This window comes from Sinocyclocheilus anshuiensis, unplaced genomic scaffold (genome assembly GCF_001515605.1).
Source record: "Sinocyclocheilus anshuiensis isolate Anshui unplaced genomic scaffold, SAMN03320099.WGS_v1.1 scaffold1647, whole genome shotgun sequence".
Classification (NCBI taxonomy): domain Eukaryota; kingdom Metazoa; phylum Chordata; class Actinopteri; order Cypriniformes; family Cyprinidae; genus Sinocyclocheilus; species Sinocyclocheilus anshuiensis.
The window spans coordinates 31,397-55,685 of NW_015549848.1; the positions used below are offsets into that span (position 1 = coordinate 31,397).

The 24,289-nt window shown below is 33.5% G+C and overlaps 1 protein-coding gene across 1 annotated transcript in view; it reads left to right on the top strand.

Moving 5' to 3' along the window:
- LOC107660904 (protein diaphanous homolog 1-like) overlaps positions 1-24,289 on the top strand; it is a gene marked incomplete at its 5' end in the record, with an annotated part of 104,365 nt that overhangs the window by 30,299 nt on the left and 49,777 nt on the right. The window contains 3 exons of the mRNA XM_016450342.1: positions 1,730-1,735; positions 3,568-3,684; positions 3,789-3,797. Coding sequence (XP_016305828.1) covers positions 1,730-1,735; positions 3,568-3,684; positions 3,789-3,797 — 132 coding nt within the window. The remainder of the gene's footprint in view (positions 1-1,729; positions 1,736-3,567; positions 3,685-3,788; positions 3,798-24,289) is intronic.

The following is a 24,289-nucleotide window of genomic DNA, read 5'->3' on the forward strand; positions in this document are numbered from 1 at the left end:
ATCTTATTCAAATAAAAAGTATTTTAAGTTCAAACACTGACATTATAAAACTGAAAAATCAATTCAATCTTGAAATAAGAACAAAGGTGGAAAAAACATTTAGTGAAATGAAATAAGTTTATTTTTGTGTGTATTTCAGGTAGTTGGCAAAGCAAAATGTAGCATTTTGTACACTACTACTAAAATAACTAAAATTATAACTGAAATAAAATGAATAAAAAACCCACTGATCTATATATAATGTTCTCTATTTTAGATCAGTGAAAGAACCACACAACAAAATGACAAAAAATGTACAATTAAAACCAAAACAGAAAATAAGAGAATATGTATTTTAAATATTAAGAAAAACTAGTAATTAATTACAAAAAAATTGTAATTAATAAAATTGCTTAATAAAAATTAATTAATTAATCAAATATAATTACACATGTATGTACAAAAAAGACTAATAAAAATTAATAAAACCACACAAATTAAAATGAAAATGGAAAACATAAAAAAAAGAATTAATTCAGAATATTTATAAAAACTATATTAATATCTCAATGATACTTCAATAACACTGGTTATAAGATTAAGTACCATTGTAAATATTGCAATAATACATTTGTTTTCATAAAGATTAATTTATACACATCTCTGTCCTGCTGCTGTATTAATATGAAAGCGGCAAATATATATTTTTTACAGCAGCTTTGAACTTCAGACGCTAAGGATTAGTTTATTTAATTCATCTCCATGATTGATTCCCATCATTGATTCATCAGTTTCAATGAATCATTCTAAACTCTCATTCATAGTTAATAATATTTCTGTTTCTTTGCTGTTGTTGAGGTGCACATAAATGAAATAGATTAAATATCCTTTCTTGTTCATCAAGCCCAAAAGTGTTTTTTTACTGCACCAAGGCTTTAATTGATCAAACACTGAAATATTATTACTATTTAAAATGCATGTTTTCTATTGTTATGTATTTTAAAATGTAATTTATTCGTGTGATGCAAAGCTGAATTTTCAGCATCATTACTCCAGTCTTCAGTGTCACATTATCCACCAGAAATCATTCTAATAAGCTGATTTGCTGCTCAAGAAACATTTCTGATTATTATCACTCTTGAAAACAGTTTCTGCTTCATATTTTTGTTTTGTAGAAATAGTGATGCAATTTATTTTTCAGGATTCTTTGAGTAGAAATTTACTGAAATGAAGAACAGCATTTATATGAAATAGAAATCTTTTGTAGCATTATAAATGTCTTTACTGTCACTTTTGATGTACAACTTAATGCATCCTTGTTGAAAAGTATTAATTTCTTTCACAAAAGCCTTTGAAAACTTTTGGACGATAGCCTACATGCATAAATCAAGATATATTTATATTTAAAAACTGACACATTTTTTCCCCACTATATGGCTTAGCCATATTAGATAACAGAGCCACAGGACCATAAAAGACAGAATGATGGACGTTAGAAAGGTTTGTGAGATGTGCATTAACAGCCAGAGAATGAGAGAATTACAGAGGCAGCGAGTGTTTTTTGTCTGGCCGTCCCAGCGTGCATTGGGACCGTGTCGCCTTTCTCTCCTTTGTGCGTAAAATCGGGATCCGTTTTAATGAGTTTCACCCTCTTTTCTTCTCTGTCTATTATCATATTCTGTCTTCCTCTAATCTGTGTTCTACATTTCTCATTCTGTCTTTGGTTGGTGTCTGAAGGCGGTTAGTCAGAGGAGCAGCGCTCATATCCTGACAGCCTGTTCGCTGCTGTTAAACTAATTTTACTCCCAAGACTTGCAGCGTTTTTCTTCTGTATAAATGAGGTTATGAGTTGAAACTGTGAGAAAGCGCTCGGTGGCGTTTCATCTATAAATGAAGGAGAAACACATTTGAACCGTATGATCGTATCAGCGGCGTCTGCTTAATGATATTGTCCTGATACCAGGGGCGCGTTAAAGCAATAAGCCGACTGGACGGGATGTTGTTAGGCACAGCGTCACTGCATAAATGTATTAACAGTAATAATCATGCAAAGCAGTTCCTTCATTGTGTGTCATTAGCTTAAGTGTACAATGTGTATGGTTGTGAAACAACATGCTGCGTTAATACAGAGCTCAACTGATGTGCATCACAGGTGTTTGTGTGTATCAGCCAATCACAACAGCTGAAAATGTGACTCGTCCAATCAGATTTTAGAACCGGAACTGTTGTACATGGTTATTTGTGGGCTTTGATCTCATGCAGATGAACAATTTTTTTATTTATTGTCTCTCTTGCAGTGTTGTTATTGTCAACTAAAGATAATAAAATAGTTTTGTTAATTGAAATAAAGCTGAAATAAAACTAAAATAATAATAAAAAAAAAAAAACTTGGTTAGAAATGTTCAAAGAAAATGAGAGATGCTGCCTTGGCAACTACCTGAAAATTTAAATAAATTAAAGGTGTGGATGGATGGATGGATGGATGGATGGATAGATAGATGGATAGACGGCTAGATGGATGGATGGATGGATGGATAAAGATAGATGGATGGATGGATGGATGGATGGATAAAGATAGATGGATAGACGGCTAGATGGATGGATGGATGGATGGATAAAGATAGATGGATAGATATGGATGGATGGATAAAGATGGATGGATGGATAGATTTGGATGGATCGATAGATATGGATGGATGGATGGATGGATGGATAAAGATAAATGGATGGATGGATAGATTTGGATGGATAGATTTAGATAGATACAAATGACAAAAGTACAAACACACAACAGAAATATTAAAAACGTAAAACTTACATTAACATTGTAAGTAAACAAAATAAATTGAAATAAAATTAAACAAAAACTTTAATTTTTACAAAAAAATTTAAGAAAAAACAGATAACAGATTAAAAAACACTAAAGCACATAACAAAATAGCTAAATTACTATTTTACAAAATAAAATTACAACTTTAAAAATGGCTAATTCAGCTAATTCAAAATACTCTAATAGATAATTTTGTGATGATTATTATTATTGTTATTATTATATACTATGGTCACTTTAGGTTGGGGACAAATTCTCACTACTATTTATGACTTTTTCTTCAATAAACTCCTAATTTGCTGCTTATTAATAGTTAATAAGGAAGTTGTTAAGTTTAGGCATTGGGAAGGACGAAGGGATTTAAAATATGGTCATGCAGCATAAGTTATTAATATGTGCTTTATCAGTACTAATAAACAGCCAATATGCTAGTAATATGCATGCTAATAAGCCACTAGTTTATGGTGAGAATTGGTTCCTAAACTAAAATGTTACCTATACTATTATCAAATTCTATGATTGTATATAAATCATCCTTAACATGTCTCTTGTCCTCCATTTCTTAACATTTGGAGAAAAAATAAAATTATATTAATATAGATGGTTAAACAAATAAGTGAGTGCTATATATGATTTGGATGGATGCATAGACACATTGATTGATGGATCACAGGTGGTGATTGGATGACTGATATATGAAAGAGATGGCTGAATGTAAATATAGAGGGATGAAGGTGCCAATGACTGTTGTATGTTGTAGATCGCACCGGAGGAGCTGTCTGAAGGCAGTTTCTGGGTGAAGGCGAAAGAGGAGCGCTTTGAGAACAAGGAGCTGTTTGCCAAACTCACTCTGACCTTCTCCTCCCAGACCAAGAGTGAGTAGATCAGCCATCCTCCAGTCACTTCACACACACCACACACACACCGTCACACATTAAACCTGTCTCTCTCTCTCCTCTGTCTGTCTTACTCAACACAGCCTCTAAAGGTAAGAGACTACCCTCGCTCTTTGCTTGTGCATCTCTGTGTGTGTGTGTGTCCACTGAGACACTCATTCCGAGACACTGGGCCAAACGTGGATGACAGAATACAGGGATGTGAAAGAGATGGGTGTCATCTCAGTGTAGAGCACAACATCAGGACCAGTGCTGAGTTTGATGATGACAGAGACACGTGTGTGTGTGTGTGTGTGTGTGTGTGTGTGTGTGTGTGTGTTTACTGAAGGAGAGGGTGAATCTCATGAAAACGTGTCCACAATTCACCCCAAAACTAAAAGAAAACAACATCAACAACTGTTAAACAAAGAAAATGAAGCCAGATTTAGGACCATTAAGTACATTGTCCTCTCAAAATGCAAAAAAATCTTAATCTTTCCTCTTTTTTTTAAATTGTCATTCTTAGTTGTGTTTCTCATTACCATATTGAGGTCGTTTTAAATCATTTTTTATTTTATTGATTATTATTGCTTATCATTTGGTTTTGTTTAAATGTTATTATTGTTTTATATTAAATATTAGATTAAAAACTAAAACTGAAGAAATTAAACAAGTAAAAAAATAAGTTGAAGTACTAAAATTACAACACAAGTAAATAGAAATATTACAAAAAATTACTTATTTTGTTTATATACTATTATAAAATATAAATAAATGTACATAAATAATACTTTAACACTGGTTTCTTGTTTATTTCTTGATATTTGGAGAACATTTTTATATTATTTAGAGAAATTTTGTGGATTATTGTTGATTATTATTTAGTTGGATATTTAATTCATTCATTTAGAAATACGTTATCATATTTAATTATTTATTGTTACATTGTTTTCTTTTTTTATTAATATCAGCAATAATTGCCACCCTGACTTATAAATACATTGAATTTCTGTAATATACTGCATATCGTTTATGCAGTACAATATTCATTTTTAATGGATTAATTGGAAAACAGAAAACAAAAAGTCAGCACACCAAAGCTCTAAAAAAAAATGCAAAAAATGAAATACTGGACTATTACACAGTGCAAACATAACAGTGCAAATAATCTTAATGGCCCTAAAAGGAGTCTCTTTTAGATATTTTGGGGTGAAATATGACCTGCACATGATCTTGAAGGGTTTCATGAGATTCGCCCGATGTCATATTTTCGGTGACTGTATGCAAAAGCCCCTCATGAATTAGAAATGAGCAAGAAGCAAGTGTCAGGTATGTGTGTGTTTCGTGCCACCTGCTCTTTGTCCTCTATGACTGGCCTTTACAGTTTTACTGCATATTTATATCTGATAAGATATACAGCACTGTCGCCTTTAACAAGGTGTGTGTGTGTGTGTGTGTTTGTGTGTGCATGAGGTTTTTAGGCCTGTGTATGTGGCTTCGCCCTTCAGCAAATGACCTTCAAAGAGTGTGATGTTGTCATGCATCCGCCGCGATCTCGCTCTCTCTCTCACACACACACACACACACTCAGAGTGTTTTCTGTTTTGAATATGGAATACGAAACCTTGAAATGTCATCTTTGGCAGCTGTTTTCCTCAGGACCACCTGAGTGCCGTGTGTGTGTGTGTGTCCAGCTGTCTGAGTTGATGTAGGATAACCTTTTCTGATATCTGACTGTAAATGAATGCTGCCCTTTTCAGATCTTCCATCTGTCCGATCCTGTCCGTAAAACACGAGCGTTTGTGTGTGTGTCCATCCTTGAGCAGGATTCTGTTGTTCTCTTCTGTCATACGGCTGCAGTCGTATCTGTCTCTCTCTCTCTCTCTCCTCCAGTCATCTCACTCTCTCCAGCCAAGCGAACGCACGCCACCGACAGCCAGAGCTGACCTCTGACCTCTGCTCCTCTGGTGTGCTGACGGTGGGGTCGCAGGTCGATGACCTCTCCAGTGAGGTCACGGCACTGATTGTTGATGTAATGCGACAGGACCTCGAGCACATGATCTTCCTCTCTCTTTCTGTGGGTGTTTGTTACTGTTGCTCATTCTCACACTGAACTCCCATGGCAGGTCATTTATTTGGTCAAAAATACAGTAAAAACAGTACATTATAAAATATTATTACAATTTAAAATTACTGTTTCCTATTTGAATATATTTTAAAATGTAATTTTTTCCTGTGATTGCAAAGCACATGCAATTTACTACTGTGCAGAACAATAATTCATGCACATTATTTTTGTTTTGTTTTACAGTGGCATTTTAATAAGAAAATACTTTTTTATAAAAATTTTATTTTTATAATTCTCTTTAATGTCTTTTTTTGAACAATTTAATGTGTCTTTGCTGAAGAGAAGTATTAATTTCTTTCAAAAAATAAAATCTTGCTGACCTAGGGCTGGGCGATATAGCTAAAAAATGTATCAACGATATAATGTTTCATATCGTTCAGTGTAGATAATTATTGACATTTTTTAAAACAAAGAGCAATAGAAAAAATGTTTTAATTTAACCACTGTATTTTTAAATTAACCCAATTTATTGAGACAAACAACAGATATTTTTTGTTTTAACAGTCAAACACAAAATAAAATGAGTGGCATTAAACAGCTTGAAAGATCAAAGACAATTTTTAATATAACTCTGACTGGATTTGTCTGAAAGAAGAAAGTCATATACACCTAGGATGACTTGAGGGTAAGTAATTTGTGGGCTAATTTACATTTTTGGGGGAACTAACCCATTAAGGAAACTGAAGCCACAGGAGGGCACAATGAGCAAAATAATGCAGCGCATTAAATTGTCAATGCAAAGGAAATAACTGTCTACAAAAAAAAACGTGCATTACGTCTAAATTAACTCGTATAAATCAAACATAATTTCGTAAATTGCATAAACAATTATGAACAAAACAGCATCATGATATGCAAGTGTTATAACAAGTCTCAGTTAGCTTAACGCAGTACACGTAGCAAGGTTTTTTTTTGTTTTTTATTATTATATAATGAATAAAAAAATAAAAATAAAACCGATAGAATAGAAAAAGAATAGAGCAAGCTAGTGTTAGAAGTCTTTTTTGCTTTTGTTAATTGTATAATAAATAAAAAAAACAAATAGATAGAATACAAAAAGATTAGAAAAGCTAGTGCTAGTTTTTTTTTTAAAGAAAACAAAGCAATTAGTAAATGAATAGAGTGCAAGTGTAAAAGGGACAAGTTTTTTTTTTTTTTATAAAGAATAGAATTAGAATAGAGAGTGCTAGAGTTAGAGGTCAAATAAAGATGGAAAAGATGGATTTTTAGCCGATTCTTGAAGATGGCTAAGGACTCAGCTGCTCGGATTGAGTTGGGCAGGTCATTCCACCAAGAGGGAACATTTAATTAAAAAATTTGTGAAAGTGTTTTTGTGCTTCTTTGGGATGGCACAATAAAGCGACGTTCACTTGCAGAACGCAAGCTTCTAGAGGGCACATAAGTCTGAAGTAATGAATTTAGGTAAAGTGGTGCATAGCCAGTGGTGGTTTTGTAGGCAAAAATTAATGCCTTCAATCTTATGCGAGCAGCTATTGGTAGCCAGTGCAAATTGATAAATAGAGGTGTGATGTTCATTATTTTCGGCTCATTAAAAATTTATCTTGCTGCCGCGTTCTGGATTAATTGTAAAGGTTTGATAGAACTGGCTGGATAACCTACCAAGAGAGCATTGCAATAGTCCAGCCTGGACAGAACAAGAGCTTGAACAAGGAGTTGTGAAGCATGTTCCCGAAAGAAAGGGCCTATATAATAAATAATATACAGGTTTTAGATAAAGCAATGTGAGCAAATAATGACAAAAATAATGAATGATTGGGTAGATTATTCCTTTAAAATGTATTATCATCATTATCAGATATAGTGCTGTCATTAATAAAACAAAGTCACTGTGGCTGTTTTTGAAGGAGTTATGGTTGATGTGCCTAACTGGATGGTGAAATTGTGATGAAACGATGGGTTTGCTGGAACAACAAGCAGTTCTGTCTTGGCAAGGTTGAGTTGAAGGTGATGGTCCTTCATCCAGCAAAAAATGTCTGTTAGACAAGCGTGAGATGTGAGCAGCTATTGTCGAATAATCAGGATAGAATGAGAGGTAGAGTTGAGTGTCATCAGCATAGCAGTGATATGAAAAGCCATGTTTCTGAATGACAGAACCTATGAAGGTGATGGTCCTTCATCCAGCAAAAAATGTCTGTTAGACAAGCGTGAGATGTGAGCAGCTATTGTCGAATAATCAGGATAGAATGAGAGGTAGAGTTGAGTGTCATCAGCATAGCAGTGATATGAAAAGCCATGTTTCTGAATGACAGAGCCTAGTGATGCCATGTAGACAGAGAAGAGGTCCAAGAACTGAGCCCTGAGGCACCCCAGTAGTTAGATGTTGCGACTGTAATATACACTGTTTATTTTTATTAAAAAGAGCAATAATTTGCTGGTAAATGCTGGTAACACTTTCTATGAAGCCCATATTTATAACACATTATAAGGGTATTCTTAAGGCATTATAATGAATGCATGATGCATTATAAAAAACCTTATGTTATATCAGGCATTATAATGAATGCATAATGCATTATAAAAGACCTTATAATATATTATATAATCTTATAAATAATCATAACAATTATAATACATTATAATACTTACGCATTTGTGGTTATAAGTTTTAAGATTATGGTTATTTATAACACACAATGAACACCATATAAAATCAATTTTTACATTTATAATGGACTATATATCTTGACATTGTTTATTTAAGATCTGCACAGTATCTTACTACATCTTGTAAGTGGTTAGGTGTGGAGTGTTATTTGAGTGTTCCCTGTGAGGAAGAATGTTCATTTTGATGTGAGCTAGTTAATAATTTCAACTGAAAAAAATGCAATGTTTATATGTTAGGTTACATTTTATTTTCATGGTCCCCCTAGTCTATAAGCAACTTTGCAACTACATATCAACGTAGGCTTAGGTTAAGGTTAGGCTGGTAGAATGTTGACGTACTTGCACAGTTACTTGTAGTCAGTTTGTCTGTTGGGGAACCGTCAAAATAATCAAACAGATATTACATTAAAAATAGTTCAAAGCAAATATGTCTTATTACACATTCATCTGATCTGATATCTGATCTTATGGCTGTTTGAGAAAAAAATATTATTGTTATTACTATACTTATAAGTGGTCTTTGATGGCTTTAAGTAAAGTAGCATAAGAAAGATGGCAAGATATGAGACTTATAATACATTATAACTATGAGAAATATAATCCATTGTAACTTACTTGGATGCAACATGTTCACTGTGTTATAAATCATCATACTCTTAAAAGCTATAACCACAAATAAGTAAATATTATAAAACATTAAAACTGTTCTTATTAATATTCATAAGATATAACATATTATGAGGGGTTTATAATGCATTATGCATTCATTATAATGCCTTAAGAATACCCTTATAATGTATTATAAATATGGGCTTCTTAGAAAGTGTTACCGAAATACTTTAACTGTTAAAAAATCAGGGGGAAAAATCTGTAATACAAGAGTAATATATTTCTGTCTTAGAAATAATAAAAAATAATGCAAAGTCTCAGACAGCACAGTTTCATCTAATAAGAAAATACTTTGGTCAAAAATAATTAGATAATGTTCAAATTTTATGCTCTTGTTTTTTTCTTATGGTATCAAAAATGGTGTCAAATATTGATATTTTTTTCATTCAAAATTTTTCATATATTTAATTCAAATATTGATATTTTTTGTATTGTCTTGAAGTTAGAAAATACAGTATTGTGGCAACACTGTATTATACATTTCTTTCCATTTCAGAACAGTGAGAACGAGTTTCTGTGTTCACGCTTACAATGCACTGCATCCGAAGAGTGTGAATACTTTGTTTTCTATTGCCTTTTGTGATTTTTTTCTATGGTTTTGCTTGAATTATGAGGGATTTGTTAATGTTCAATATTTTTCAGTCCATTTTTGATGATAATATATAGTGGAAGTACAGTTTTTGGTTTGATTAACATGGAATAAATGGCTTATGTCACTTGCCTCTTTATACAATCACACCTTGTTAGGACGCGATGTATAAATATTGAACTACAGCACTTAACTCAACATGAATGATTCATAAAATCATGTGCATTGTTGAGGAAAGATGTGATGTTACTTTACTAAGTGATCAGACACACCATTTTCACCTTCAGGACCAGAAAACAAGTGAAAAAAATCCCACAGATTCACATTGAAAGAACTGAATCATATCTACAGACTTGAGACCACCTAGCAACCACCCAGAACCGCGTAGCAACAGCCTGACAAACACATCATGCATCACGGCAGTGCATTTTGCACAAGCACTTGATTTAATTGAAAAATATAAAAATGTAGATTGCCTCCCCTGATCACGTTTATATAGTCGCTTGTGAAGGCATTTTGAGGCGCTTTTAAGGAGCTGTGTGAGTTTTGATGACTGAACCTGTCCAATTGCACACACACAGAGAGAGAGAGAGAGACTGATGGATGCAGCATTTTTATAGTCTGCAGATGGAGGCTGGTTTTATTTTCCTGCAATTTTCCCTCTATTTTTGCGATTAAAAAGCGAGTGAGGTTTGTTTCACGGCTTTGCTGTGGGTGTGTTATTGATTGGCTTTCTCTGTGTCTTGTTGCGAGTCTTTTAATGTTGCTCTCCGTCTCGCTGGCGGCCTGCTTTTCCCGTCTCCACGGAGACCAGCGAGTCTCTCAGGATCTCGTTCGTGGCTCCCGGCAGCCACTTCAGCCCCTCACCTCCGCTCTCACACACACGACTCCTCTGATGTATACGGCGACCTACTTTATCATCACACACACACGCACGCTCTCGTGGCTGGTCTCGTCTCATATCAGTCCCTGATGTCCAGACGCACTTAGAGTTATAAACCCAGAGCCACAAGTGTGACAGCAGAGGACACACACATACACAGCTCTGGCTGGTGATCTCACTGTATTATAGTGTGTACAATTCATGGCAGAAAGATTGTATTTGAGTTAAAGGCACATGAACACCTCATAGCCACACAAAGCCTTAATCATGAGTTTGAAACACCGAACTTTTCCGTGTCAGTAAAAAAATGTTGGATGCGATAGTCCTTAGTCAGGGTAGTGCCGTATTTAATTTTTGAGAGGAATCAAAACAAATGAAAATGAGTACAGTGTGTTTAGATACAGTAGCTGACAAAACATATGACAAGTGAAAACTCCCAAAAACCGTTTTGAATCAGGTTTTGAAAGTTGCGAGTTGCCAAAAATTGGTAAACATTGTGTAATCCAAATGTTCATGCACATTCAGGAAGAAGCATTTTAGACATTAAGAAGAATTAGGGCATATTTATTTATTTAGTTTTTTTCATTTATTTATTTATTTATTTAATGTAGTTAAATTTATTTTTCAAGTGTTTTCATACAAATTTATGTATAGTCAGAATTCATTATATATACAAGTATTATATGTGTGTATATTTATATGTGTGTTTATATACGGTAGTCAACATTTGAAGTGGATCAAAAAAGTTCATCGAAGTTGTCCTAAGACAAGAATGCATTTTGGTTGTAGGACAACTTTGATGAAAGGTTTTGATCCACTTCAAATGTTGACTAGTGTATACCTGGTACCTGGTAGGTCTGATAGTTTAGAAAATGGTAATAAAATATGACAAGAACTCAAGAGTTAAATCTGTCAAAACAAATTCATCTTGATAATGTCAGATAACTTTGATAGAAAGGTATGTAATTAATTAGGTTGAATAGCTGTCAGCTGTTAAATTTAACATTGTCCAACAGGGACACAGGCAGGTAAGCAGGTTACAGCTGGAGTCTGTGTCTCTCTCGCCTCCCCTGAGCCCATTGAGTTTTAATTGAGAATGAATGGGGGAAGGTCACGTGAGAGGAGGTAATGTCTCCATCACGATATGATTGGATATGACTGGTTATATTCGGCTGTGATTGGTTCATGTGATAAATCCCACCTCTTGTGTTCGTGCACGTTCGCGAATCAGTCTGAATGAACAATATAATGGTGTTAATTGGAAGACTAATTAAAAAGTAAACGACTCCCATGCTTAGATATAACCACTTTGTTACGTCAAAATAAGACTTGAAATGGCATGAAAACGTGATATGTGGGAGTTTTTAGTGAGTAATCAGCTTGGTGACATTTTAATTAAATCTCTGTGTCTGTGACCAATATTTACTGAGCTTTGATGACTGAGATCCCAAAAATAGTTAATAGGTAACTATTAAAAAGAATAGCTGAACTGACGTTCACAAATAAAATATATTGTTTGAATTGTTAGTGCCATGAGTTATTATTTTGGAAGAAAAGTAAAATGCTTAAAAACACTAAATTGATGAGATTCATACTTGGCTTTAATAAATAGAATTTTGATAAAATATTTTTTTTATGATAGTGTAAGTAATGTTTATTTAACCAAGAAAATGTGACTGGGACATGAATTTATATTTAATTTATTAAAATATATATTGTATTTATTATATATATATATATATATATGTTGGTCATTGTCCATGCTGATCTATAGATATCAGTATCACCTGTTGGAATCGCAGAATGGTTAATCACAAAGTAGTATTTCAAAAAATCGAAATTGGAAACAAAACGTTTTTTAGGCTATTATTGTCTTTTTTGCTTAGTTAAAAATGATTTGTTTGTGAGCCTTGTATGTTTGCATGAACATTTATGACGCTAAACATGTATCTGCACTTTCACAGCATTTAGATCAATGCCTTCCTGCTTGACCCTCATTTGCTCACTCGTTTGTAGTTGATTAAGTCGTTGGACGTTTAAAGGTCGTCAGGATGTTTGGCTGTCGTCCACCTCCAGTCTCAGTAGAATGTTAATTTAAGCCTACTTACATGAAACAAGTGTCTTAAATGCTTCATCCTGAATGTGAGCAGTGGTTTGGCTGTTATAACAGAGTGTATTAACATTGGGAAATTTTAAAGGTACAGTAACAGAAAGTTCTTATAATTAAAATTATAATAAAAATTAAACTAAAAAATATATACATATACATTGATTTATGCACCTGACTTTAGTAAAATGTTTTCAAATATTTTGAACTTCTTTACCAATTATTTAGTTTTATTGCTTGTTGTTTATTATTTGGGTTTAGGGATATGCCGGTATCAAATTTTCATGTTGCGATTAATTGCTAATGCTTTTATGACGGTATACGGTATTATCACGGTATTGAAATTTAGTTTAAAAAAAAAGTGCTGTCATAATACAGTATAACAGGTTTAATAACTTTTTTCTTATAACAAAAATAACTGAACATTTAAATGCAATAAAGCAATACAGAAAAATGTATAAAGTTAAAAGTTTTACACAGATTAAAGTGCAAAAGAACTATAAAGACCAATAGGTATCACTTTACAATAAGACCTCATTAGTTAACCTTAGTTAATGCATTAACATTCACAATGAGCAATAGCTACATTTGCTACAGAAGTTATTCATCTTTGTAAAAAAAAAAATACAAGTCTTAGTTCATGTTAGCTCATTAAATAACACAGTTGCAACTTTCGATTTTAACAACATGTTATTAAATATTGGAATACCTAAGACTAATGTATGTTCAGAAAAATTTTTCATTGGCAGTTTGTTAACTAATTAATTAACTAATGTTAATTAATGAAGCCCTAATGTAAAGTGTGACCGAACAATAAAGAATCAAAACACTTTCAAACAATAGCTAGGGCATGTTGTAGTCCAGATTAAAATGTAAAATAATGTGTATATGTATGTGTATATATATATATATATATATAATATGAAGAGTTCAGATACAAAAGCCTCTAAGTGCCATTTGAAATGTTCTTCTAAAATGAGTTTTTTTTTTTTTTTATCAAGCTCCTATATGTAGGTTCAGTAATTTCACTTTAATGGCACTGAATACGTTCTTTTCATTGTCATTAAAGTGAAATAACTGAACATAAACATAGGAGCCTGAGAAAAATGCTAATTTTAGAAGAAAATTTCAACGGCACTTAGAGGCACTTTGTATCTGGACTCTTCACATATACAACCACACACACACACACTTATTTATTTATTTGAAAAATAGATATAACTTGGACATGTTTTCATGAGTTTCACCCTTTCAGTTTGTTCTGGTACATACTTGTCCCCAGAAGACAGTCATGTCTAAATCCTTCATAAAATTATTTTAATACGTTCTTGTTTTGGTCCTCACGGGCTGCTGGAACACACAAGCCCTCACATCGCTCATCTTCTGTGTTTGTCTATAAGGGTCTCAATCTTAATGTGTCCTTCATAAAACAGTCTACAGAATAGACCACCTGCTTCATCCATTCCCAGAAACCCAGATATAAAGTCAGGTCTTAATGTCCTCATAAACAGGTTCCCTGAAGTGTGCTGATATGAACGTGTGTTTGTACGGCCTGTTCCTATCTCTGCACTGGTTTTGTGCCATTAACTGCTGCTTTACGGTCCCTCAGAGTCTGCCGTTCACTTATATTGGAGGGTGTTTTGTGTGGCTCAGCTGGTGGGATGTAGGAAATTGCTCTTGACCAGCCTATCCAAAAGTAAAAGGACTTCGGTAATATCTTCAAATTGTTTTTCCTGCCGTTTTATCTCTTCTTCTCTCCATGTGGTTATCTGGCATTCATACGTTTTGTTTTTCTTATTATAACTGATAATGAAAAGGATGAAAACAGGATTTTCTTGCACTTTTTGAGAACTATTTTCCAGTAACACTCAGTGGTGGACGAAGTACACAAATCAAGTACTTGAGTAAAAGTACAGATACATATAATAAAATATTACTCCAGTAAAAGTACTGCTTTTTCAATTTTACTCGAGTGAAAGTACAAAAGTACTCAATTTTTTATGTACTTAAGTAAAAAAGTACTGCTAGATAGATTTATTTTGCAATTTTATATAGGCTACTTAATTAAATTTTATATTGGCACATATTTTTATAATCCTACTGCTCAAAATACCTGGGATTTTCCCAAAATAACCACTATATGGAGTCAATATATAATTTTGTTGTTGATATGGACTACGTTGATGAGAGTGATGTAGTAATGTTTATTATGAAGCTTACACTGCGATGTACCTGAGAGAAAACAGATTTGACCATCTGATTTTCACCAGTAAGAAAAAAGTGTTTTAAAGCTTGTTGTTTTGCAGAACATCACAGTTATATATGACATGAGAATAAGGCCTGAAGTTAGGAAGAACATTTTAAGGAAAATATAATTATATTGTCATAATTATTTTTTTCTTCTCAAACCTTGTCTGTGGTGTAAAAACACCCCTGGCCAAATGCCCCCAGAGGGCATCACTTCCCACTTTGATAATTACTGTAGTTACCATGTTCTGAACATCACATCCTTTCTTTTTCCCTCAGATGTAATCTATCTAGGTGGTTGAATAAAAATATGTGGACTTTATATCTAAAATTTTCCTCAACTTAGCACCAGCAAGATTGTTGGCTAGGGGAGTTAGCATCAGCTAACAATATTTACTTGTTTTCAGTATGGTTATGAATAAGCATTCATATCTGTCTACTCGGCTTGTTGATCTAAACAATATAAAAATGTATAATGTTGATAAGCAATATAAAAACAGACGTCACATAGGGCTAAATGCGTAGCATTTTAATAAAACTGCTAACGTTACAGCAGCAGGGGGGAATATGAACGTGCATGAGTTATTTAATTTAATCTGTGTTATTTTAATGTTTCCTTTTTTGACCTAAATCATAGAGACACTGATGTTGATCTGTCTGCATTCAAGCATTTCAGTGGGCTTAAACAGATCACCCTTTACAGCAGATTTAGTTCACAAACAACTGACAGTTTTGACCTAAATATGATTTCCAGTTACAATAATTAATCCTGAAATTCAACATTAGTAACTTACTTTTCGCAGCATCAGTCACGTGCGCTCACAAGATCTCCCGGTTCTTACTTGTGAGTTCAGTTCACTGGAGACTCGCACTAAACGGATCATTTGAATCAGTGAGTTCAACACTCGAGAACAGCTGCAGTCGGATCATTCCAATTCGTGAATGAATCGTTTGGTGCGATTTGTGAACCGATTTAACAGGTTAATTGAAAAGAATCAGTTTGTTCATGAATCAGACACTGCGTCTCGGAGCACGTGATACTGTATATTTTAAGGAGTAACGATATGTTTTATGAAATGTAGTGATGTAAAAAGTACGATCTTAGGCTTTGGAATGTAGTGAAGTAAAAGTTACTCAAAATAAAACTACTCCAGTAAAGTACAGATACTTGAAAAATGTGCTTAAGTACAGTAACGAAGTAAAACTACTTTGTTACTGTCCACCACTGGTAACACTTTACAATACGATTTGAATTGTTAACATATAAAAAACTATTTTAAAAACATTAGTTACCATGAATTAACATTAAACAATATTACTACAGCATTTATTAATCTTAGCTAATGTTAATCTCAATATTTAATAGATTTTTAGGATCAAAAGTTGTAAGTTAACATTAGTTAATGCACTGTGAAATAACATGATTATGAAAAATTTTTATGTGCTTTTTCCATTTATTATTTATTTTTTATAATACTGTTTGTTTAATGTATTTTTATTTCAGTTTCAGTTTTATTTCAAATAATTTTTAAAAATAAACATTTCTATTTTTCATTTAAAGTTTTCTGTTACTTTTATAAATATCTAAATAAAATAAAACTATTAAAAAAATGTTTGTTACTTGAAATAAAGCTCATATAAATGTAACAATTTTCAATCACTTGATCCATTATGATGAACAGAAGAAATTTATAACATCGGTTAATTGCAGTCTTAAAGGTACAGTAGCTTCCTGATTCATGGAGAAGGTGGAAGATAAAAAAAAATTAAATGCATTGAAAGTCACATTCATTTCTGTAGCACTTTATACAATACAGATTTTCAATGTGTCTTCACTTTAATATGAGGAAAGGAAGATAATTTGATGTTGAAAAATAGTCTTAATGTTGTAAAATTCACCAATTATGAAACAAATTCAATAAATGTTACTTATATAGCCATTTAAAGTTAATCACAAATGTTTATTAAGTAACGGAGGGAGAAACTTGTTTGCTGTTGTTGTAAAGCACTTAAGTTCTACCTGGGTTTGAGATTTGTGGAACCTTCTCATGATGGAAAAATGGAAAATAGCTGTGAAAACAATAATAATGTCCATAAATCACAGCCAGTGTCTCGGGAGAAGAAAATGAATTTTCTCCCTGCATGAAATTAATGCTGTTAATGTTGAACAAGTGTGTTTGTTTACAGCTAATGTTAGTCAGATTTCACGTTGGTAATTGACTTTCTATTAAAAGAACTGGATTTGTACATTTTTTTAAGAAAATCTGAACTCTTCTGTGATGCTCTGGGTGTTGTGGTTGGTCAGTGTTAGTGTTGTATGTTGTAGTTGGTAGTTGAGGTTGCTTACTGTTGCTAAGGTGTTCTGAGTAGTTTTTAGAGTGTTGCTGTTGGGTTTATGAGGCGTCGCTAGATGGTTTCCTATTTTTACGCCATGTCCTAACTACACACGACGCGACTCGGGAAAAAAGATATCTTTTCCTTGTTAATCAGAGGTTTTGTCCTAACTAGGCGCGACGGTGACATGGAAAATTTCTATTTTAGAAACACTTTCTATTTCCACGACGTCACGGCTGGAACAACAACAACATACAAACTATATGACAGCGATAATCTCAGGTACTGGTTATGTGCTTTATTTAAAGTTAAACGTGTCTAATGTGAGTTTGGATATCATTTTACGTGACCTTTATAGCCATACTGAAAGCAACGATAGATAGTTTACCTCAGATCTTCAAAATAAATTTAAGCAGAGATGTACATTAAAACTGTAAACTCAGTGTGAATCAACAAGTGTATTTTATTCCATGGCAAAGATGGTATCAGTCACTTAGAATGTACATTTAATATTGTTAAAAAGGTTTAATATTTCTTAATTAGATTATAAACATTAGGGTTGTGACGGTGAGGAAATTTTTCCACCGGTTAATCGACGTGCGCATTTTACTTTCACTTTCAAATAGCAGCAATTCGGCGTAAAGCAATTGTTCGTTTTTAGTTCGTTTGAATTTTTCCTCTTTTCCTCGCTTTTAAATAGCTTATTCGAATTAGCGGCAGTTCGGCATCAATTGCTTGAATACAACAACAAAATACAACGTCAAACTCACTTTAGCCTATAAATAAAACATAGAACTTTTATTAACAAAACAAATAAAAATACACCATGCTATAGGGCAGGCTATGCCTTATATAAAATAAATAACTTACATAAAGTTTAAATAGTATACAAAACTGGAAATAGGCAAGTAAACATGCATAATATATAACCAAATAAATAAGAAACGTAGAACGTTTATTAGCAAAACGAGTAAGAAAGCTTGGAGGCACGGCATACACCTTGATGTCAAATCAAATAAATAAATGACACAAAGTTTAAATAAAGTAAAAATCAGCAAACAATGTGGAACCAATTAAATAAGAAACGAATGTTTAAAAAACTTCCAAAATCACCTAAACGGCAAAGGTCAACAAGCTTTTCAAAATCCAAAATACTGCCAAACAGGCGCTATTGCATTTCATTTAGAAACTAAATCATCCGCCATCGTCTTGTCTGTCTCACCTCACTCTTCTTGAACATCCATTTCGTTGTGAGTGCAGTGCGCTTCCTTAGAAAGCCCGCCTACACATGCTTCTGATTGGCTGTGATATTTGATTGATTCTGTCGCGTTGCGCTGTCGCAATTTTCATTTTGCTGTGCTATTTCTATTTAGCGTTTGCTTTATTTCAGTCTTAGTTCGAGTTTTAGTCATTTTATGTACTTTTACCAGATTATTTTTATTTTTTTTATATTTAGCTTTAGTTTTATTTCAGTTTTAGTAATTTTACTACAACTTATTTTTAAATTAGCTTTTATTTGTACGTTTTCAGTTTTCATTATAATTAATTATAGTTTGAGTTTTAGTTTATGTACTTTTGCCATTTTATTCATTTTTTAGTACTTCTATTTAGTTTGTTTTATTTCGGTTTTAGTAATTTTACTACTTCAACTTATTTTTAGTTAGCTTTTATTTAATTTTCAGTTTTCAGTTTATTTTAGTTCACATTTTAATTAGCTTTTTTCCTAATTATTTCTATTTAGCTTTAGTTGTAATATTCATTCTAATTATGTCTTAAATTCGTTCATAAGTTTTTCATCTAATATTTAGGTTTATTTTAATTGAAGAAAACAATTTTAATAGTTTGTTTTAAAGGTGAAAAATTGCAACAAGCCACATAGATGGAGGTATCATTCATGTCTATAGCACAAAAAGTTATGCACCAAATCTGAATACGTAGTGTGAGGAGATTGTTCAAATAACCCATGAAATGATGGCTGACTTGGCAAACAGCACTAATGAAATGTCTCCGAGTAATGCATGCAGCTCGGGTTTGATGTTCTAATGGATGAATATGTGCGGATGAATGAGATTTTCTTAGTGTTTTTGCAGTGTGCAGAGAATTCGAGCGGATGCATAATCTGGCTCTTTCATTCTGGTTGAGGTTAATGCACAGGCCACTAACACGAGAGCTGAGATCTTCTTCGCCTCTAGATACCCACAGTCCACTTGTGTTGTTCCTTTTACTTCAGTATTCTGTGTGCATCTGGTCTTGTTTTTGAAGCTGTTTGCTGTTCTTTTAAAGATGAGCCCCATAATGTGTTTATATGATCGAGGCATTATGTGCATGTAGGTTTAATGCTTTCTAGCAACTCAGTTTAATGCGTTAAGGTGCCCATCTCTTTTCTGAAAGGTGAAGTTTGGTCCGCCTAAGGCTGTTTGCGGCCCGTTTCTGACCCTCTTCTCGCATCGGGTTGCATAACGCGCCGGTTTGCGCATTTAAACCTCCTTTATCACGCTCAAACACATCTGTTCATTGGCCTCACTGGCTCTGCCAAATGCGACAGATTATCGAGCAAGCCGTCTGCACCTTTGTGCCGCTGCCGTTTCTCCGTTCCAGCATTCGTTTGCATTCAAATGCAGCACGTTCGCTGGAGTCGCAGATACGTTTTAGCGTGCTTTAATCTGCGCTTTATCGTTGGGAGATTAGCCACTTTTTAAATGAGCTCCAGAGAGAGAGAGGAAGTGTGTTCTTTTGTGAATTCAAATTCTTGTCGCCTTTTAGGAGGATGCAGAGAGAGAAGCAGATTTCTAATGGGGATTTGGAGAAGCACTGGTAAATAGGCAAGGAACTGTGAAAACTGATAAATCACGCGCTCCGCATGCGACCTACCTACAGAAGCAGCAGCGAGCAACAGGGTGCGGGTTTGTGTCTCTTGCCATATGCACTCAAGCATATGGTGTTATTTGAATATGACCCAGTGTGCCGCACAATGGAGAGAAATGTTCATGTCTTGGCGTTTATTTGACATCTCAAATATTAAAGCGTCGCATGGTTGCATTTTCCTCCTCCGCAGGCGAGAGAGCAAGATTTTGAGAAATGCACACAAACATGCAGCGTTGATTAAAGACAGAGACTGTTTTTAATTCAAATTTTTTTTAACCTTGCATCCCCACAATTTTTAAGGTTTCCTACTGTCTGGCCTGAAGAGAGTACCTGCTGGGGTCAGTGTTATAGTAGTATTATTTATGTATTTGTAGTATTTATTAATATTTTGGATTAGCTTTTATGTGTGTATTTTAAATTGTATTTTTTTATATGTCTGTTTAGCTTGTTCAGTTTTAGTTCACCTTCAACTTATTTTTCAATTAGCTTTTATAATTTTAGATTTAATTTTAGCTGTAGACATTTTGTTATTTTTATTAGATGTTTTAAAACTTCTATTTAGCTTTAGTTTTTTAGTTTTTTTTATTTTAGTTTTTCAACCTTTTTTTCAATTAGCTTTTATTTGTATATTTTCAGTTTTCATTTTTGTTTACATTTTAGTATTTTGATTTACTTTTGTCATTTGTTTATTTTTAATATTACTATTTAACTTTGTTTTTTTTCTGTTTTAGTAACTTTAATTCAACTCATTTTTAAATTAGCTTTAATAATTTTAGTAATTATTTAGTAAATATTTTTATTAGATGTTTTCAGAAATATTTCCCTTTAGCTTTATTTATGTATTTATTTTTAGTAATTTTAGTGCTTCAACTTATTTTTTCAATTAGCTTTTATTTGTATATTTTCAGTTTTCATTTTAATTTTAGTTTATATTTTAGTCATTTGATTTACTTTTGTCATTTTTATTATTTTTTACATTATTATTTAACTTTATTTTTATTTCAGTTTTGTTTTAGTAAATACAATTCAGCTTATTTTTTTCATTTAACCTTTATTTTTGGTTTTCATTTTAGTTCGAATTTTTGTAATTTTATGATGTACTTTGTTTTGTTTAAATACTTCTATTTAGTTTGTTTTATTTCAATTTTAGTTTCAGCTATTTTAGTACCTCAACTTATTTTTGAATTAGTTTTTGTATATTTTTAGTTTTTTTTTTTATTTTAGTTTTTGTAATTTATTTGTGCTTTTGTCATTTTTATTAGATTTTTAAAAAATATATATATTTCTATTTAGCTTTAGTTTTATTTCAGTTTCAGTTTGTCATTTTAGTACTTTAACTTATTTTTCAACTAGTTTCAATTTGTGTTTTCAGTTTTTCATTTGAATTTTAATTATTTTAGCTACTTCTATTTTGCTTTACTTTTTCCAAGTCTAGTTTTAGTCATTTTAATATTTCAACTTATTTTAAGGTAGTTGCAAAGGCAACATTTCTTATCTTCGTTAAAATCTTCATTAAAGATTTTCATCTTATATTCAGCTTTATTTCAATTAAAGAACACTATTTTAATAGTTATTTGGCATTGTATAAATATGACCCAGTGTGCCGCACAATGCAAATGTTGATGTCTTGGCATTTATTTGACATCTCCAATATTAGATGTCGCATTTTCCTCCTCCAGCAGGCGAGAGAGCGAGATATTGAGAAATGCACACAAACATGCAGCGTTGATTGAAGACCGAGATTGTTTTTAATTCGATTATTTTAACTGCGCATCCCCGCCGGGCGTTAAGCTCACATTTTATGTCGCGAGCGTTTGATGCTTCTAATAACTGGGAGAAACCACAGAGAGATGCGTCTTCAAAGATACAGATGACAAGATATCAGAACTCACGCGCGTGCTCTTATCGCCACAGAAAAGCGGGGATCTGGGGCCGTTTACACTTCTGCAATTAAATTAAGCCGAGTGAGATGACACGGCTGCAAGATTATCAGAGATTTTTTGCTTTGTATTATCAAAAATCATCAAAGTTGGAGAGTTATACTGTACTTTATACACACACACGCACACAGGGAGCAGGCTTGCACACACGCAGTGAAACTAATTTGCATTTTCAAAGAAATTAAAGCCCCGCGCCTAAAGCTGATAGCAGCGTGATGTTCCTCTCTCTCTCTCGCTCTCTCTCTCTCTCTCTCAGAATTTTCATATTATTTTTCCGTTTTAATCGCTGATTATGGTGTCAGACTCTTGCTTCAGGCCCAAACAGACAAAAAATAATTACGCACTCTGAACCTCGGAACAAAACTCTCGCCAAATTGAAGATGTCAGACCCTTGGAAAGTAAGTTTCTGCGGTCGGCTCTAATTCAAACAGCGTTTCGTAGGCACTCGCGTTCGGCTCTTTCACCTAAAGAAACTTTTCCAATTTATTCTGATTAAATTTTACATCAGCACTCTGAGTTTGTTTTATAAAGTTTTATGAAACGTTCATTGTTCGGTTGAGCGTACGGTTCAGTCCGATTTGCAGGATTTTTGAACAATTCGTGCGTGAAGAAGCGCTCTTTGTTAGCGAGCCTTGATGAAGTGACATTTTAACTTCGTCGTGGTATTTAAAGCATTGTACATTTCAAACTGACCTTAATTTACGACCTTTAAAGCACAAGGGTGTGTGTTAATTCCTGGAGTCCTACTTTGTGTTTTTGTGTGTGTGTGAGAGAGACTTTGAGTCCTGTTTTTCCTGCAGGCACGTTTAATTTTTCACCATGCTTCTGTTGTTGCATGGAAATGCGTGTTGTTGTTCCCCCCTCGTCTCATTTTCATGACCTCTTTCTCTCGTTTTCCTTTTCCCAATTTCATCCGCGCATTTCCACCACTAACATTCATCATTTCTCCTTCACCCGGTAGCTTGTTCTCCTTTCATTTCTGCTCTTTAATATGTCACCTTTCCTCTCTTTCTCTCTCTGTCTGTGAATTATTCTTCCTGGATATTACGACTCCTCCATTTGTCTGGGCTCTAATCAGAGTGGCTTTGGCTCTTAATGCAGTCCTTGAGAGATTCCCTGCAGACATTCAATCATTTTGTCCATTTTCAGGTTCTTTAACCTGCACTCCTCCCTCACCCCCCGCGCAGCTCTGAATATTTAAAGAGCACCTATTAAAAATACAGGGAGAGGGAGACGGGCTTCTGTTAACACCACTTTTACATTTATATCTAAAAACCCAACCTCTGTTTCTGCTTAATTATTCATGGCACACTTCTCGTTTTCATCTATCTGTCTGTCTCTCATTTAACTGCATCTGTCTATCTGTGTTTCTGTCTCTCTATCACGACCACTTTTCTTTCCATCCATCCTAACTGCATTCCTCTATTTGTCTGTCTATTTTTCTCTCTTGTTCATTCTATCATTTGTTCTTTCGTTTGTTCGTTTGTTCTAGCTATCGCTCATTCATTCTATAGTTCTATTATCGCTCTATCTTCTTCTGCCTTTTTGTCTGTCTGTTGTTTGAGCTATTGTTCATATTATCATTCGTTCCTGTCTAACCAACTATCATTCCATCTGTCTGTCTATCTATCTGTCCATCTATCTATCCATTCGTCCATATATCTATCCATCATTCTATCTATCATTTAAAGAGCGCCTATTAAAAATACAGGGAGAGTGAGACGGGCTTCTGCTAACACCACTGTTACATTTATATCTAAAAACCCAACCTCTGTTTCTGCTCAATTATTCATGACACACTTCTCGTTTTCATCTATCTGTCTGTCTCGCGTTCAACCGCATCTGTCTGTCTGTCTCTATCATGACCACTTTTCTTTCCATTCATCCCAACGCATTCCTCTATTTGTCTATCTATTGTGCTGTCTCTTGTTTGTTCTATCATTCATTCTTTCGTGTGTTCCTTTGTTTGTTCTAGCTATCTTTGTTCATTCTATGCCTGGGTGATAAAACGGTATCGATATTTATCGATGGTACACCTTCGATATCGATAGAAAATTCTTTCGATATAGCGCACGATAATGGCACGTACTATGAGTGACGCAGACAGCACACACAAACACGAACACATGCTGAAATGAGTGCTGTGCCTGCCTGTGATGAGGAGATTGTGAATAAAGAATGAATATTAGTCAAATTTAAAATAAACATTTGCATTTGA